Genomic DNA, 19,408 nt, shown 5'->3' on the forward strand with positions numbered 1-19,408 from the left:
TTCTTTCTATTCTGTTATTTTTTTGTATTCTGTTCTCTTTTTAGAAATTCTCTTTATTATATTCTGTTATGGGTTAGGGTTAGTTCTGTTCTTTTCTGTTCTTTTCTGTTCTGTTCTGTTCTATTGTTTTCTGATGTTTATATTCTGTTCTGTTCTATTCTATTCCATTCTGTACTTTTCTATTTTATTCTATTCTATTTAGTTATTTTCTATTCTGTTCTTTTTTGTTCTGTCCTTTTCTATTCTACTCTATTTTAGTCTGTTATGTTTTATTCTACTCTCATTGTTCTCTTCCATTCTATTCTATTCTATTCTATTCTGTGATATTCTGTTTTATTCTATTGTATTCTGTTCTCTTCTTTTCTGTTCTAATATATTCAATTCTATTCTGTTCTGTTCTATTCTATTTTTGTATTCTGTTCTCTTTTCTATTCTATTCCGTTACGGGTTAGGGTTAGGGTTAGGGTTAGTTCTGTTCTATTCTGTTCTGTTCTATTCTATTCTATTCTATTCTATTCTATTCTATTTTATTATGTGCTGTTCTATTTTTTGTATTCTGTCCTCTTTTCTATTATATTCCATTATGGGTTAGGGTTGTGTTCTGTTGTTTTCTATTCTATTTTATTCTATTCTATTCTATTATGTTCTTTTTTGTTCTGTTCTTTTTTGTTCTGCCCTTTTTTATTCTATATATTTTAGTCTGTTCTGACTAAAGAACAGAACTGCTCTTTTCGTATTATTACATTCTGTTCAACTCTATTCTATTCTATTCTGATATGTTTATATTCTGTTCTGTTCTGTTCTGTTCTATTCTATTCTATTCTTTTTTGATGTTTATATTCTGTTCTGTTCTATTCTATTCCATTATGTACCTTTCTATTCTATTCTATTTAGTAAATTTCTATTCTGTTCTTTTTTGTTCTGTCCGTTTCTATTCTACTCTATTTTAGTCTGTTCTGATTTATTCTGCCCTTTTTGTTCTCTTCCATTCTATTCTACTCTACTCTATAATATTCTGTTCTGTTCTCTTCTTTTCTGTTCCAATCTAATCTATTCTGTTCTATTTTGTTCTTTTTTCTTTTGTTCTGTTCTTTTCAATTATATTCTGTTATTTTCTATTCTATTGTCTTCTATTCTACTCTATTATATTCTGTTGTATTATTCCTATTCTATTCTGTGGTGTTCTGTTATGTTCTATGTGTATTATATTCTGTTCTCTTTTTTATTCTATTTTATTCTATTGTTATTTTCTTTTCTGTTCTATTTTATTCTCTACTGTTACAGAAGAGATTATGACAGAATGCTGGTGTGTGTGTGTGTGTGTGTGTGTGTGTGTGTGTGTGTGTGTGTGTGTGTGTGTGTGTGTGTGTGTGTGTGTGTGTGTGTGTGTGTGTGTGTGTGCGCTGCACCTGTTGGCCGGCTGAAATGCATTGCAGCCGAGGTTGATGGAGAACTGCACCAGGTGTGTGTGTGTGTGTGTGTGTGTGTGTGTGTGTGTGTGTGTGCCGCACCTGTTGGCCACTGATACGCGCCACAGCCAAGGTTGATGGAGAACTGCACCAGGTCTGTGTGTGTGTGTGTGTGTGTGTGTGTGTGTGTGTGTGTGTGTGTGTGTGTGTGTGTGTGTGTGTGTGTGAGCGCCGCACCTGTTGGCCGGCTGATATGCGCCGCAGCCGAGGTTGATGGAGAACTGCACCAGGTGTGTGTGTGTGTGTGTGTGTGTGTGTGTGTGTGTGTGTGCCGCACCTGTTGGCCACTGATACGCGCCACAGCCGAGGTTGATGGAGAACTGCACCAGGTCTGTGTGTGTGTGTGTGTGTGTGTGTGTGTGTGTGTGTGTGTGTGTGTGTGTGTGTGTGTGTGTGTGTGTGTGTGTGTGTGTGTGTGTGTGTGTGTGTGTGTGTGTGTGTGTGTGTGTGTGTGAGCGCCGCACCTGTTGGCCGGCTGATATGCGCCGCAGCCGAGGTTGATGGAGAACTGCACCAGGTGTGTGTTTGCGCCGGGCAGCACCGGCAGCAGCTGAAGGAAGTCCAGTGCCCAAACATGACGCTTCGCCCCGCCGTGAGATTTCTGCTCCAGACAGAACTGAGTGGCTGCAGTCTGGAGCTCTGTGGGCAAACCAACGGACACAACTGTGGGAGTCTGGAAAGAGCAAAGACATGTCGAGGACGTCTGAATGAATGTGATATCAGAGGAAAGAGAAACACCATACATTCCAAACAGAACATGCAGCTGTTGAAAATGGTTACTTTAAACAGGACCTGTTACGCCCTTTTACAGAGTCTTGATGTTGTTTTCAGGCTCTACTAGAACAGGTTTTCCTGCTTGAATGTTGATTATTTTCCTCATATTCTTCATTGTTGCGGCTCCTCACTTCCCAGTCTGTCAGTAACGCTCTGTTTAGTTCCTGTCTCTATGAAGCCCCTCCTTCTGAAAAGCACACTGTGCTCTGATTGGTCGGCTGGATCAGTGTGTTGTGATTGGTCGAGAGCTTCGAGTGTGTTTGGGAAATGTCCCGCCCCTTACCACCAGTTTAACACACTACTAACTAACTCAAGCAGGCCCCGCCCCTTTATTCTGTGTAAGAATTATTATAATGAGGAATATTGTGACGTGTTCATTCCCTGAAGAAACTCAAGATACAATGGAGGCGTTTCAGGAGTTCAGAAACACTGACACTGATATAGAGAATACAGCAACATTACACACTAAAAAAAGATGAATATGGGAAAAAGCAGAACAGGTCGTCTTTAACCTAAATCTGTAAATACACTACATAAGATCTACCCTGTAGGCGGAGTATGGCAGAATGTCCAGAAGTACATGATCTTTCCTGCCCTCTGAGTGGCCAAAGAGGATGACATTATTCTTGCTGGATTCTCCAGGGTCGCAGCCTCCAGCACCTGCAGTGAACACACAGATCCCAATACTGAACACACAGACACTCTCAATGACAAATGCAGAACAGTTAGTTCATGACCTCAAGGCTAGATTACTGTAATGCTCTACTGGGTGGTTGCCCTGCACGCTTAATAAACAAACTACAGCTGGTCCAAAACGCAGCAGCTCGAGTTCTTACCAGAACCAGTAAGTATGACCATATTAGGCCGGTTCTGTCAACACTGCATTGGCTGCCTATTAAACACCGCATCAATTTTAAAATATTGCTGATTACTTACAAAGCACTAAATGGTTTAGCTCCGCAGTGCTTGAGCGAGCTCTTAACGCATTATAGTCCTTCACGTCTATTGCGATCTCAAAATTCCGGCCAGTTGATAATACCTAGAATATCTAAATCGACTGCAGGCGGGAGATCCTTTTCCTATTTAGCACCAAAACTCTGGAACAGTCTTCCTACCATTGTCCGGGAAGCAGACACACTCTGTCAGTTCAAAGCTAGACTAAAGACACATCTCTTTGACCTAGCATTCACATAACACATTATAGACTTCTATAATTCAATGTTAGGCTGCATAGATTAGGTCAGCCGGAACCGGGAACACTTCCCATAAATCCTGATGTACTCGTTACATCATAAGAAGATGCTAATATTAGTCTCTCTGTTTATACAAAGGTTTAACGCAGTCTGCCAGATCCAGGCTGTATCCAGATCTGATGAAGGACCTGCGCCTGGACACACACACACACACACACACACTCCAGATGTGATGAAGGATCTGCGCCTGGACACACCCACACACATTCACACACACACACACACACACACACACACACACACACACACACACACACTCCAGATCTGATGAAGGACCTGCGCCTGGACATACCCACACACACACACACACACACACACACACACACACACACACACACTCCAGATGTGATGAAGGATCTGTGCCTGGACACACCCACACACATTCACACACACACACACACACACACACACACACACACACACACACACACACACACACACACACACACACACTCCAGATCTGATGAAGGACCTGCGCCTGGACGCGACAACAACGCAGTCCTGAAGTGTCCACTAGTCTCTCCTTCTTCCCTTTTCCTCTGTACAGATAAAACGTAATCAAAATTATTCTAGTTCGCATGGATATGACTAAACATTCTGTATTATGCATGCCAGACAAATAATTTGGCGATGTCAGTTTGTAAAGAAAGATGTATATATTCAAATGTGTATACTATAGACTTAACGCGTAATATGCACGTCCTCACTGTCACGTTTTTGAAGTTTACACGGAGATGATAACATTTTTCAAAATTGGAACCTGTTTCAAGGTTTGCGTTCTCGAGCCACCAAACACTGTTGTTGTGCAAATGAACGGCCAGAACACATTAAAAGTTTTCTGTTTTCAGTTGAAATGGTGTCGTATTAGCGGCCCCTAAGTTAATAACTAATGATCTTTGCGCTGTATAAATGAAGGTGACTTGACTTGACTTGACACTGAACACACAGACACTGATCACACACGGCAGCAGGAAGATAATGTGCATGAACAAGTGCCAGAGCAAGACGTACCCATGGTGAAGTGGAATCGCAGGTTTCCGTAGGCGCTGGTGTTCAGGAATGGAGTGCAAACCTTCCTCTGTCCATCTCCGAGAAAGACGAGCGCTAATCCGGACTCCACCTCTCCACACTGAGCTCCGTACTCCGCTCCGTACACCTCCCATCTGCAGATCAACAGCACACACACCTCATCAACACACTCCTCATCAACACACTCCTCATCTCCTCATCAACACACTCCTCATCTCCTCATCAACACACTCCTCATCAACACACTCCTCATCAACACACTCCTCATCTCCTCATCAACACACTCCTCATCAACACACTCCTCAACACACTCCTCATCTCCTCATCAACACACTCCTCATCAACACACTCCTCATCTCCTCATCAACACACTCCTCATCTCCTCATCAACACACTCCTCATCAACACACTCCTCAACACACTCCTCATCAACACACTCCTCAACACACTCCTCATCAACACACTCCTCATCAACACACTCCTCAACACACACCTCATCAACACACTCCTCATCAACACACTCCTCATCAACACACTCCTCATCAACACACTCCTCATCAACACACTCCTCATCAACACACTCCTCATCAACACACTCATCTCCTCATCAACACACTCCTCATCAACACACTCCTCATCAACACTCTCCTCATCAACACACTCCTCATCAACACACTCCTCATCAACACACTCCTCATCAACACACTCATCTCCTCATCAACACACTCCTCATCAACACACTCCTCATCTCCTCATCAACACACTCCTCATCTCCTCATCAACACACTCCTCATCAACACACTCCTCAACACACTCCTCATCTCCTCATCAACACACTCCTCATCAACACACTCCTCATCTCCTCATCAACACACTCCTCATCTCCTCATCAACACACTCCTCATCAACACACTCCTCAACACACTCCTCATCAACACACTCCTCAACACACTCCTCATCAACACACTCCTCATCAACACACTCCTCAACAACACACTCCTCATCAACACACTCCTCATCAACACACTCCTCATCAACACACTCCTCATCAACACACTCCTCATCAACACACTCATCTCCTCATCAACACACTCCTCATCAACACACACCTCATCAACACACACCTCATCAACACACACCTCATCAACACACACCTCATCAACACACTCCTCATCAACACACTCCTCATCAACACACACCTCATCAACACACACCTCATCAACACACACCTCATCAACACACTCCTCATCAACACACTCCTCAACAACACACTCCTCATCAACACACTCCTCATCAACACACTCCTCATCAACACACTCATCTCCTCATCAACACACTCCTCATCAACACACACCTCATCAACACACACCTCATCAACACACACCTCATCAACACACACCTCATCAACACACTCCTCATCAACACACTCCTCATCAACACACTCATCATCAACACACTCCTCATCAACACACTCCTCATCAACACACACCTCATCAACACACTCATCTCCTCATCAACACACACCTCATCAACACACTCCTCATCAACACACTCCTCAACACACTCCTCATCAACACACTCCTCATCAACACACTCCTCAACAAACACCTCATCAACACACTCCTCATCAACACACTCCTCATCAACACACTCCTCAACAACACACTCCTCAACACACTCCTCATCAACACACACCTCATCAACACACTCCTCATCAACACACACCTCATCAACACACACCTCATCAACACACTCCTCATCAACACACACCTCATCAACACACACATCAACACACCTCATCAACACACACCTCATCAACACACTCCTCATCAACACACACCTCAACACACACCTCATCAACACACACCTCATCAACACACACCTCATCAACACACACCTCATCAACACACTCCTCATCAACACACTCCTCATCAACACACACCTCATCAACACACTCCTCATCAACACACTCCTCATCAACACACTCAACTCCTCAACACACTCCTCATCAACACACACCTCATCAACACACTCCTCATCAACACACTCCTCATCAACACACTCAACTCCTCATCAACACACTCCTCATCAACACACACCTCATCAACACACACCTCATCAACACACTCCTCATCAACACACACCTCGTCAACACACACCTCAACACACACCTCATCAACACACCTCATCAACACACACCTCATCAACACACTCCTCATCAACACACTCCTCAACAAACACCTCATCAACACACTCCTCATCAACACACTCCTCATCAACACACTCCTCAACAACACACTCCTCAACACACTCCTCATCAACACACACCTCATCAACACACTCCTCATCAACACACACCTCATCAACACACACCTCATCAACACACTCCTCATCAACACACACCTCATCAACACACACATCAACACACCTCATCAACACACACCTCATCAACACACTCCTCATCAACACACACCTCAACACACACCTCATCAACACACACCTCATCAACACACACCTCATCAACACACACCTCATCAACACACTCCTCATCAACACACTCCTCATCAACACACACCTCATCAACACACTCCTCATCAACACACTCCTCATCAACACACTCAACTCCTCATCAACACACTCCTCATCAACACACACCTCATCAACACACACCTCATCAACACACTCCTCATCAACACACACCTCGTCAACACACACCTCAACACACACCTCATCAACACACCTCATCAACACACACCTCATCAACACACTCCTCATCAACACACACCTCAACACACACCTCATCAACACACAGCTCATCAACAAACACCTCATCAACACACTCCTCATCAACACACTCCTCATCAACACACACCTCATCAACACACTCCTCATCAACACACTCCTCATCAACACACACCTCATCAACACACTCCTCATCAACACACTCCTCATCAACACACTCATCTCCTCATCAACACACTCCTCATCAACACACTCCTCATCAACACACACCTCATCAACACACTCCTCATCAACACACTCATCTCCTCATCAACACACTCATCTCCTCATCAACACACTCCTCATCAACACACTCCTCATCAACACACACCTCATCAACACACTCCTCATCAACACACTCATCACCTCATCAACACACTCATCACCTCATCAACACACTCCTCATCAACACACTCCTCATCAACACACTCCTCATCAACACACACCTCAACACACACCTCATCAACACACACCTCATCAACACACACCTCATCAACACACACCTCATCAACACACACCTCATCAACACACTCCTTATCAACACACACCTCAACACACACTCCTCATCAACACACTCCTCATCAACACACACCTCATCAACACACTCCTCATCAACACACATCTCATCAACACACACCTCATCAACACACTCCTCATCAACACACTCCTCATCAACACACACCTCATCAACACACACCTCAACACACACCTCATCAACACACACCTCATCAACACACACCTCATCAACACACTCCTCATCAACACACACCTCATCAACACACTCCTCATCTCCTCATCAACACACTCCTCATCAACACACACCTCATCAACACACACCTCAACACACACCTCATCAACACACACCTCATCAACACACTCCTCATCAACACACTCCTCATCAACACACTCCTCATCAACACACTCCTCATCAACACACACCTCATCAACACACTCCTCATCAACACACTCCTCATCAACACACTCCTCACACCTCATCAACACACACCTCATCAACACACTCCTCATCAACACACTCCTCATCAACACACTCCTCATCAACACACACCTCATCAACACACTCCTCATCAACACACTCCTCATCAACAAACTCCTCATCAACACACTCCTCATCAACACACTCATCTCCTCATCAACACACTCCTCATCAACACACTCCTCATCAACACACTCCTCATCAACACACTCATCTCCTCATCAACACACTCCTCATCAACACACTCCTCATCAACACTCTCCTCATCAACACACTCCTCATCAACACACTCCTCATCAACACACTCCTCATCAACACACTCATCTCCTCATCAACACACTCCTCATCAACACACTCCTCATCAACACACACCTCATCAACACACTCCTCATCAACACACACCTCATCAACACACACCTCAACACACACCTCATCAACACACACCTCATCAACACACTCATCTCCTCATAAACAAACTCATCTCCTCATCAACACACTCCTCATCAACACACTCATCTCCTCATCAACACACTCCTCATCAACACACTCCTCAACACACTCCTCATCAACACACTCCTCATCAACACACACCTCATCAACACACACCTCAACACACACCTCATCAACACACACCTCATCAACACACTCATCTCCTCATAAACAAACTCATCTCCTCATCAACACACTCCTCATCAACACACTCCTCAACACACTCCTCATCAACACACTCCTCATCAACACACTCATCAACACACTTATCTCCTCATCAACACACTCCTCATCAACACACTCATCTCCTCATCAACACACTCCTCATCAACACACTCATCTCCTCATCAACACACTCCTCATCAACACACTCCTCATCAACACACTCCTCATCAACACACTCATCTCCTCATCAACACACTCCTCATCAACACACTCCTCATCAACACACTCCTCATCAACACACTCATCTCCTCATCAACACACTCATCTCCTCATCAACACACTCCTCATCAACACACTCATCTCCTCATCAACACACTCCTCATCAACACACTCCTCATCAACACACTCATCTCCTCATCAACACACTCCTCATCAACACACTCATCTCCTCATCAACACACTCCTCATCAACACACTCCTCATCAACACACTCATCTCCTCATCAACACACTCCTCATCAACTCTCATCTCCTCATCAACACAGTCCTCATCAACACACTCCTCATCAACACACTCCTCATCAACACACTCCTCATCAACTCTCATCTCCTCATCAACACAGTCCTCATCAACACACTCCTCATCAACACACTCCTCATCAACTCTCATCTCCTCATCAACACACTCCTCATCAACACACTCCTCATCAACACAAACCTCATCAACACACTCCTCATCAACACACTCATCTCCTCATCAACACACTCCTCATCAACACACTCCTCATCTCCTCATCCACACACTCCTCATCAACACACTCATCTCCTCATCAACACACACCTCATCAACACACTCCTCAACACACTCCTCATCTCCTCATCAACACACCCCTCATCAACACACTCCTCATCAACACACCCCTCATCAACACACTCCTCATCAACACACTCCTCATCAACACACTCCTCATCTCCTCATTAACACACTCCTCATCAACACACTCCTCATCTCCTCATCAACACACCCCTCATCAACACACTCCTCATCAACACACTCCTCATCTCCTCATCAACACACTCCTCATCTCCTCATCAACACACTCCTCATCAACACACTCCTCAACACACTCCTCATCAACACACTCCTCAACACACTCCTCATCAACACACTCCTCATCAACACACTCCTCAACACACACCTCATCAACACACTCCTCATCAACACACTCCTCATCAACACACTCCTCATCAACACACTCCTCATCAACACACTCATCTCCTCATCAACACACTCCTCATCAACACACACCTCATCAACACACACCTCATCAACACACACCTCATCAACACACTCCTCATCTCCTCATCAACACACTCATCTCCTCATCAACACACTCATCTCCTCATCAACACACTCCTCATCAACACACTCCTCATCAACACACACCTCATCAACACACTCCTCATCAACACACTCAGCACCTCATCAACACACTCCTCATCAACACACTCCTCATCAACACACTCCTCATCAACACACACCTCAACACACACCTCATCAACACACACCTCATCAACACACACCTCATCAACACACACCTCATCAACACACACCTCATCAACACACTCCTTATCAACACACACCTCAACACACACCTCATCAACACACATCTCATCAACACACACCTCATCAACACACTCCTCATCAACACACTCCTCATCAACACACACCTCATCAACACACACCTCAACACACACCTCATCAACACACACCTCATCAACACACACCTCATCAACACACTCCTCATCAACACACACCTCATCAACACACTCCTCATCTCCTCATCAACACACTCCTCATCAACACACACCTCAACACACTCCTCATCAACACACTCCTCATCTCCTCATCAACACACACCTCATCAACACACACCTCAACACACACCTCATCAACACACACCTCATCAACACACTCCTCATCAACACACTCCTCATCAACACACACCTCAACACACACCTCATCAACACACACCTCATCAACACACTCCTCATCAACACACTCCTCATCAACACACACCTCATCAACACACTCCTCATCAACACACTCCTCATCAACACACTCCTCATCAACACACTCCTCATCAACACACTCATCTCCTCATCAACACACTCCTCATCAACACACTCCTCATCAACACACTCATCTCCTCATCAACACACTCCTCATCAACACACTCCTCATCAACACTCTCCTCATCAACACACTCCTCATCAACACACTCCTCATCAACACACTCCTCATCAACACACTCATCTCCTCATCAACACACTCCTCATCAACACACTCCTCATCAACACACACCTCATCAACACACTCCTCATCAACACACACCTCATCAACACACACCTCAACACACACCTCATCAACACACACCTCATCAACACACTCATCTCCTCATAAACAAACTCATCTCCTCATCAACACACTCCTCATCAACACACTCATCTCCTCATCAACACACTCCTCATCAACACACTCCTCAACACACTCCTCATCAACACACTCCTCATCAACACACTCATCAACACACTCATCTCCTCATCAACACACTCCTCATCAACACACTCATCTCCTCATCAACACACTCCTCATCAACACACTCATCTCCTCATCAACACACTCCTCATCAACACACTCCTCATCAACACACTCCTCATCAACACACTCCTCATCAACACACTCATCTCCTCATCAACACACTCCTCATCAACACACACCTCATCAACACACACCCTCATCAACACACTCATCTCCTCATCAACAAACTCATCTCCTCATCAACACACTCCTCATCAACACACTCCTCATCAACACACTCATCTCCTCATCAACACACTCCTCATCAACACACTCATCTCCTCATCAACACACTCCTCATCAACACACTCATCTCCTCATCAACACACTCCTCATCAACACACTCCTCATCAACACACTCATCTCCTCATCAACACACTCCTCATCAACACACTCATCTCCTCATCAACACACTCCTCATCAACACACTCCTCATCAACACACTCATCTCCTCATCAACACACTCCTCATCAACTCTCATCTCCTCATCAACACAGTCCTCATCAACACACTCCTCATCAACACACTCCTCATCAACACACTCCTCATCAACTCTCATCTCCTCATCAACACAGTCCTCATCAACACACTCCTCATCAACACACTCCTCATCAACTCTCATCTCCTCATCAACACACTCCTCATCAACACACTCCTCATCAACACAAACCTCATCAACACACTCCTCATCAACACACTCATCTCCTCATCAACACACTCCTCATCAACACACTCCTCATCTCCTCATCCACACACTCCTCATCAACACACTCATCTCCTCATCAACACACTCCTCATCAACACACTCCTCATCTCCTCATCCACACACTCCTCATCAACACACTCATCTCCTCATCAACACACACCTCATCAACACACTCCTCAACACACTCCTCATCTCCTCATCAACACACCCCTCATCAACACACTCCTCATCAACACACCCCTCATCAACACACTCCTCATCAACACACTCCTCATCAACACACTCCTCATCTCCTCATCAACACACTCCTCATCAACACACTCATCAACACACTCATCTCCTCATCAACACACTCCTCATCAACACACTCCTCATCAACACACTCATCTCCTCATCAACACACTCCTCATCTCCTCATTAACACACTCCTCATCAACACACTCCTCATCTCCTCATCAACACACTCCTAATCAACACACTCCTCATCAACACACTCCTCATCTCCTCATCAACACACTCCTCATCTCCTCATCAACACACTCCTCATCAACACACCCCTCATCAACAAACTCCTCATCTCCTCCATCAACACACTCCTCATCAACACACTCCTCAACACACTCCTCATCAACACACTCCTCATCTCCTCATCAACACACTCATCTCCTCATCAACACACTCATCTCCTCATCAACACACTCCTCATCAACACACTCCTCATCAACACACACCTCATCAACACACTCCTCATCAACACACTCAGCACCTCATCAACACACTCCTCATCAACACACTCCTCATCAACAAACTCCTCATCAACACACACCTCAACACACACCTCATCAACACACACCTCATCAACACACACCTCATCAACACACACCTCATCAACACACACCTCATCAACACACTCCTTATCAACACACACCTCAACACACACCTCATCAACACACATCTCATCAACACACACCTCATCAACACACTCCTCATCAACACACTCCTCATCAACACACACCTCATCAACACACACCTCACACACACCTCATCAACACACACCTCATCACACACACCTCATCAACACACTCCTCATCAACACACACCTCATCAACACACTCCTCATCTCCTCATCAACACACTCCTCATCAACACACACCTCAACACACTCCTCATCAACACACTCCTCATCTCCTCATCAACACACACCTCATCAACACACACCTCAACACACACCTCATCAACACACACCTCATCAACACACTCCTCATCAACACACTCCTCATCAACACACACCTCAACACACACCTCATCAACACACACCTCATCAACACACTCCTCATCAACACACTCCTCATCAACACACACCTCATCAACACACTCCTCATCAACACACTCCTCATCAACACATCCTCCTCATCAACACACTCCTCATCAACACACTCATCTCCTCATCAACACACTCCTCATCAACACACTCCTCATCAACACACTCATCTCCTCATCAACACACTCCTCATCAACACACTCCTCATCAACACTCTCCTCATCAACACACTCCTCATCAACACACTCCTCATCAACACACTCCTCATCAACACACTCATCTCCTCATCAACACACTCCTCATCAACACACTCCTCATCAACACACACCTCATCAACACACTCCTCATCAACACACACCTCATCAACACACACCTCAACACACACCTCATCAACACACACCTCATCAACACACTCATCTCCTCATAAACAAACTCATCTCCTCATCAACACACTCCTCATCAACACACTCATCTCCTCATCAACACACTCCTCATCAACACACTCCTCAACACACTCCTCATCAACACACTCCTCATCAACACACTCATCAACACACTCATCTCCTCATCAACACACTCCTCATCAACACACTCATCTCCTCATCAACACACTCCTCATCAACACACTCATCTCCTCATCAACACACTCCTCATCAACACACTCCTCATCAACACACTCCTCATCAACACACTCCTCATCAACACACTCATCTCCTCATCAACACACTCCTCATCAACACACACCTCATCAACACACACCTCATCAACACACTCATCTCCTCATCAACAAACTCATCTCCTCATCAACACACTCCTCATCAACACACTCCTCATCAACACACTCATCTCCTCATCAACACACTCCTCATCAACACACTCATCTCCTCATCAACACACTCCTCATCAACACACTCATCTCCTCATCAACACACTCCTCATCAACACACTCCTCATCAACACACTCATCTCCTCATCAACACACTCCTCATCAACACACTCATCTCCTCATCAACACACTCCTCATCAACACACTCCTCATCAACACACTCATCTCCTCATCAACACACTCCTCATCAACTCTCATCTCCTCATCAACACAGTCCTCATCAACACACTCCTCATCAACACACTCCTCATCAACACACTCCTCATCAACTCTCATCTCCTCATCAACACAGTCCTCATCAACACACTCCTCATCAACACACTCCTCATCAACTCTCATCTCCTCATCAACACACTCCTCATCAACACACTCCTCATCAACACAAACCTCATCAACACACTCCTCATCAACACACTCATCTCCTCATCAACACACTCCTCATCAACACACTCCTCATCTCCTCATCCACACACTCCTCATCAACACACTCATCTCCTCATCAACACACTCCTCATCAACACACTCCTCATCTCCTCATCCACACACTCCTCATCAACACACTCATCTCCTCATCAACACACACCTCATCAACACACTCCTCAACACACTCCTCATCTCCTCATCAACACACCCCTCATCAACACACTCCTCATCAACACACCCCTCATCAACACACTCCTCATCAACACACTCCTCATCAACACACTCCTCATCTCCTCATCAACACACTCCTCATCAACACACTCATCAACACACTCATCTCCTCATCAACACACTCCTCATCAACACACTCCTCATCAACACACTCATCTCCTCATCAACACACTCCTCATCTCCTCATTAACACACTCCTCATCAACACACTCCTCATCTCCTCATCAACACACTCCTAATCAACACACTCCTCATCAACACACTCCTCATCTCCTCATCAACACACTCCTCATCTCCTCATCAACACACTCCTCATCAACACACCCCTCATCAACAAACTCCTCATCTCCTCATCAACACACTCCTCATCAACACACTCCTCAACACACTCCTCATCAACACACTCCTCATCAACACACTCCTCATCAACACACTCCTCATCAACACACTCCTCATCAACACACTCCTCATCAACACACTCCTCATCAACACACTCATCTCCTCATCAACACACTCCTCAACAACACACTCCTCATCAACACACTCATCTCCTCATCAACACACTCCTCATCAACACACTCCTCATCAACACTCTCATCTCCTCATCAACACACTCCTCATCAACACACTCCTCAACACACTCCTCATCAACACACTCCTCATCAACACACTCCTCATCAACACACTCCTCATCAACACACCCCTCATCAACACACTCCTCATCAACACACCCCTCATCAACACACACCTCAACACACTCCTCATCAACACACTCCTCATCAACACACTCCTCATCAACACACTCCTCATCTCCTCATCAACACACCCCTCATCAACACACTCCTCATCAACACACCCCTCATCAACACACACCTCAACACACTCCTCATCAACACACTCCTCATCAACACTCTCATCTCCTCATCAACACACTCCTCATCAACACACTCCTCAACACACTCCTCATCAACACACTCCTCATCAACACACTCCTCATCAACACACTCATCTCCTCATCAACACACTCCTCAACAACACACTCCTCATCAACACACTCATCTCCTCATCAACACACTCCTCATCAACACACTCCTCATCAACACTCTCATCTCCTCATCAACACACTCCTCATCAACACACTCCTCAACACACTCCTCATCAACACACTCCTCATCAACACACTCCTCATCAACACACTCCTCATCAACACACCCCTCATCAACACACTCCTCATCAACACACCCCTCATCAACACACACCTCAACACACTCCTCATCAACACACTCCTCATCAACACACCCCTCATCAACACACTCCTCAACACACTCCTCATCAACACACTCCTCATCAACACACTCATCTCCTCATCAACACACTCCTCAACAACACACTCCTCATCAACACACTCATCTCCTCATCAACACACTCCTCATCAACACACTCCTCATCAACACTCTCATCTCCTCATCAACACACTCCTCATCAACACACTCCTCAACACACTCCTCATCAACACACTCCTCATCAACACACTCCTCATCAACACACTCCTCATCAACACACTCCTCATCAACACACCCCTCATCAACACACTCCTCATCAACACACCCCTCATCAACACACTCCTCAACACACTCCTCATCAACACACTCCTCATCAACACTCTCATCTCCTCATCAACACACTCCTCATCAACACACTCCTCAACACACTCCTCAACACACTCCTCATCAACACACTCCTCAACAACACACTCCTCATCAACACACTCATCTCCTCATCAACACACTCATCTCCTCATCAACACACTCCTCATCAACACTCTCCTCATCAACACACTCCTCAACACACTCATCTCCTCATCAACACACTCCTCATCAACACACTCCTCATCAACACACTCATCTCCTCATCAACACACTCCTCATCTCCTCATTAACACACTCCTCATCAACACACTCCTCATCTCCTCATCAACACACACCTCATCAACACACTCCTCATCAACACACCCCTCATCAACACACTCCTCATCTCCTCATCAACACACTCCTCATCAACACACTCATCTCCTCATCAACACACTCCTCATTAACACACTCCTCATCAACACACTCCTCATCTCCTCATCAACACACCCCTCATCAACACACTCCTCATCAACACACCCCTCATCAACACACACCTCAACACACTCCTCATCAACACACTCCTCATCAACACTCTCATCTCCTCATCAACACACTCCTCATCAACACACTCCTCAACACACTCCTCATCAACACACTCCTCATCAACACACTCCTCATCAACACACTCCTCATCAACACACTCATCTCCTCATCAACACACACCTCATCAACACACTCCTCATCAACACACTCCTCATCAACACACTCCTCATCAACACACTCCTCAACACACTCCTCATCAACACACTCCTCATCAACACACTCATCTCCTCATCAACACACTCCTCATCAACACACTCATCTCCTCATCAACACACTCCTCATCAACACACTCCTCATCAACACACTCATCTCCTCATCAACACACACCTCATCAACACACTCCTCATCAACACACTCATCTCCTCATCAACACACACCTCATCAACACACTCCTCATCAACACACTCCTCATCAACACACTCCTCATCTCCTCATCAACACACACCTCATCAACACACTCCTCATCAACACACCCCTCATCAACACACTCCTCATCTCCTCATCAACACACTCATCTCCTCATCAACACACTCCTCATCAACACACTCATCTCCTCATCAACACACTCCTCACCTCCTCATTAACACACTCCTCATCAACACACTCCTCATCTCCTCATCAACACACCCCTCATCAACACACTCCTCATCAACACACCCCTCATCAACACACACCTCATCAACACACTCCTCATCAACACACTCCTCATCAACACTCTCATCTCCTCATCAACACACTCCTCATCAACACACTCCTCAACACACTCCTCATCAACACACTCCTCATCAACACACTGCTCATCAACACACTCATCTCCTCATCAACACACACCTCATCAACACACTCCTCATCAACACACTCCTCATCAACACACTCCTCATCAACACACTCCTCAACACACTCCTCATCAACACACTCCTCATCAACACACTCATCTCCTCATCAACACACTCCTCATCAACACACTCATCTCCTCATCAACACACTCCTCATCAACACACTCCTCATCAACACACTCCTCATCAACACACTCATCTCCTCATCAACACACTCCTCATCAACACACTCCTCATCAACACACTCCTCATCAACACACTCATCTCCTCATCAACACACACCTCATCAACACACTCCTCATCAACACACTCATCTCCTCATCAACACACTCCTCATCTCCTCATTAACACACTCCTCATCAACACACTCCTCATCTCCTCATCAACACACACCTCATCAACACACTCCTCATCAACACACCCCTCATCAACACACTCCTCATCTCCTCATCAACACACTCCTCATCAACACACTCATCTCCTCATCAACACACTCCTCATCTCCTCATCAACACACTCCTCATCTCCTCATCAACACACCCCTCATCAACACACTCCTCATCAACACACCCCTCATCAACACACACCTCAACACACTCCTCATCAACACACTCCTCATCAACACTCTCATCTCCTCATCAACACACTCCTCATCAACACACTCCTCAACACACTCCTCATCAACACACTCCTCATCAACACACTCCTCATCAACACACTCCTCATCAACACACTCATCTCCTCATCAACACACTCCTCATCAACACACTCATCTCCTCATCAACACACTCCTCATCAACACACTCATCTCCTCATCAACACACACCTCATCAACACACTCCTCATCAACACACTCCTCATCAACACACTCCTCATCAACACACTCCTCAACACACTCCTCATCAACACACTCATCTCCTCATCAACACACTCATCTCCTCATCAACACACTCATCTCCTCATCAACACACTCATCTCCTCATCAACACACTCCTCATCAACACACTCATCTCCTCATCAATCAACACACTCCTCATCAACACACTCCTCATCAACACACTCATCTCCTCATCAACACACACCTCATCAACACACTCCTCATCAACACACTCCTCATCAACACACACCTCATCAACACACACCTCATCAACACACACCTCATCAACAGAGCACACAC

The 19,408-nt window shown here is 45.5% G+C and overlaps 1 protein-coding gene across 7 annotated transcripts in view; it reads right to left on the reverse strand.

Moving 5' to 3' along the window:
- Positions 1 to 19,408, reverse strand: part of reln (reelin) — a 179,758-nt gene that overhangs the window by 75,552 nt on the left and 84,798 nt on the right. For all 7 annotated transcript variants that reach the window (XR_014030641.1, XM_081372562.1, XM_081372561.1 and 4 more), the window contains exons 12-14: positions 4,508 to 4,659; positions 2,788 to 2,903; positions 1,934 to 2,142 (exon numbers count right to left, since the gene is read on the reverse strand). Coding sequence is in view for 6 of the 7 variants with exons in the window: in XM_081372562.1 (XP_081228688.1) it covers positions 1,934 to 2,142; positions 2,788 to 2,903; positions 4,508 to 4,659 (477 nt within the window). In the remaining variant the exon portion in view is untranslated. The remainder of the gene's footprint in view (positions 1 to 1,933; positions 2,143 to 2,787; positions 2,904 to 4,507; positions 4,660 to 19,408) is intronic.

The sequence above is a fragment of the Scardinius erythrophthalmus genome (genome assembly GCF_964197995.2).
Source record: "Scardinius erythrophthalmus genome assembly, chromosome: 8".
Lineage (NCBI taxonomy): Eukaryota > Metazoa > Chordata > Actinopteri > Cypriniformes > Leuciscidae > Scardinius > Scardinius erythrophthalmus.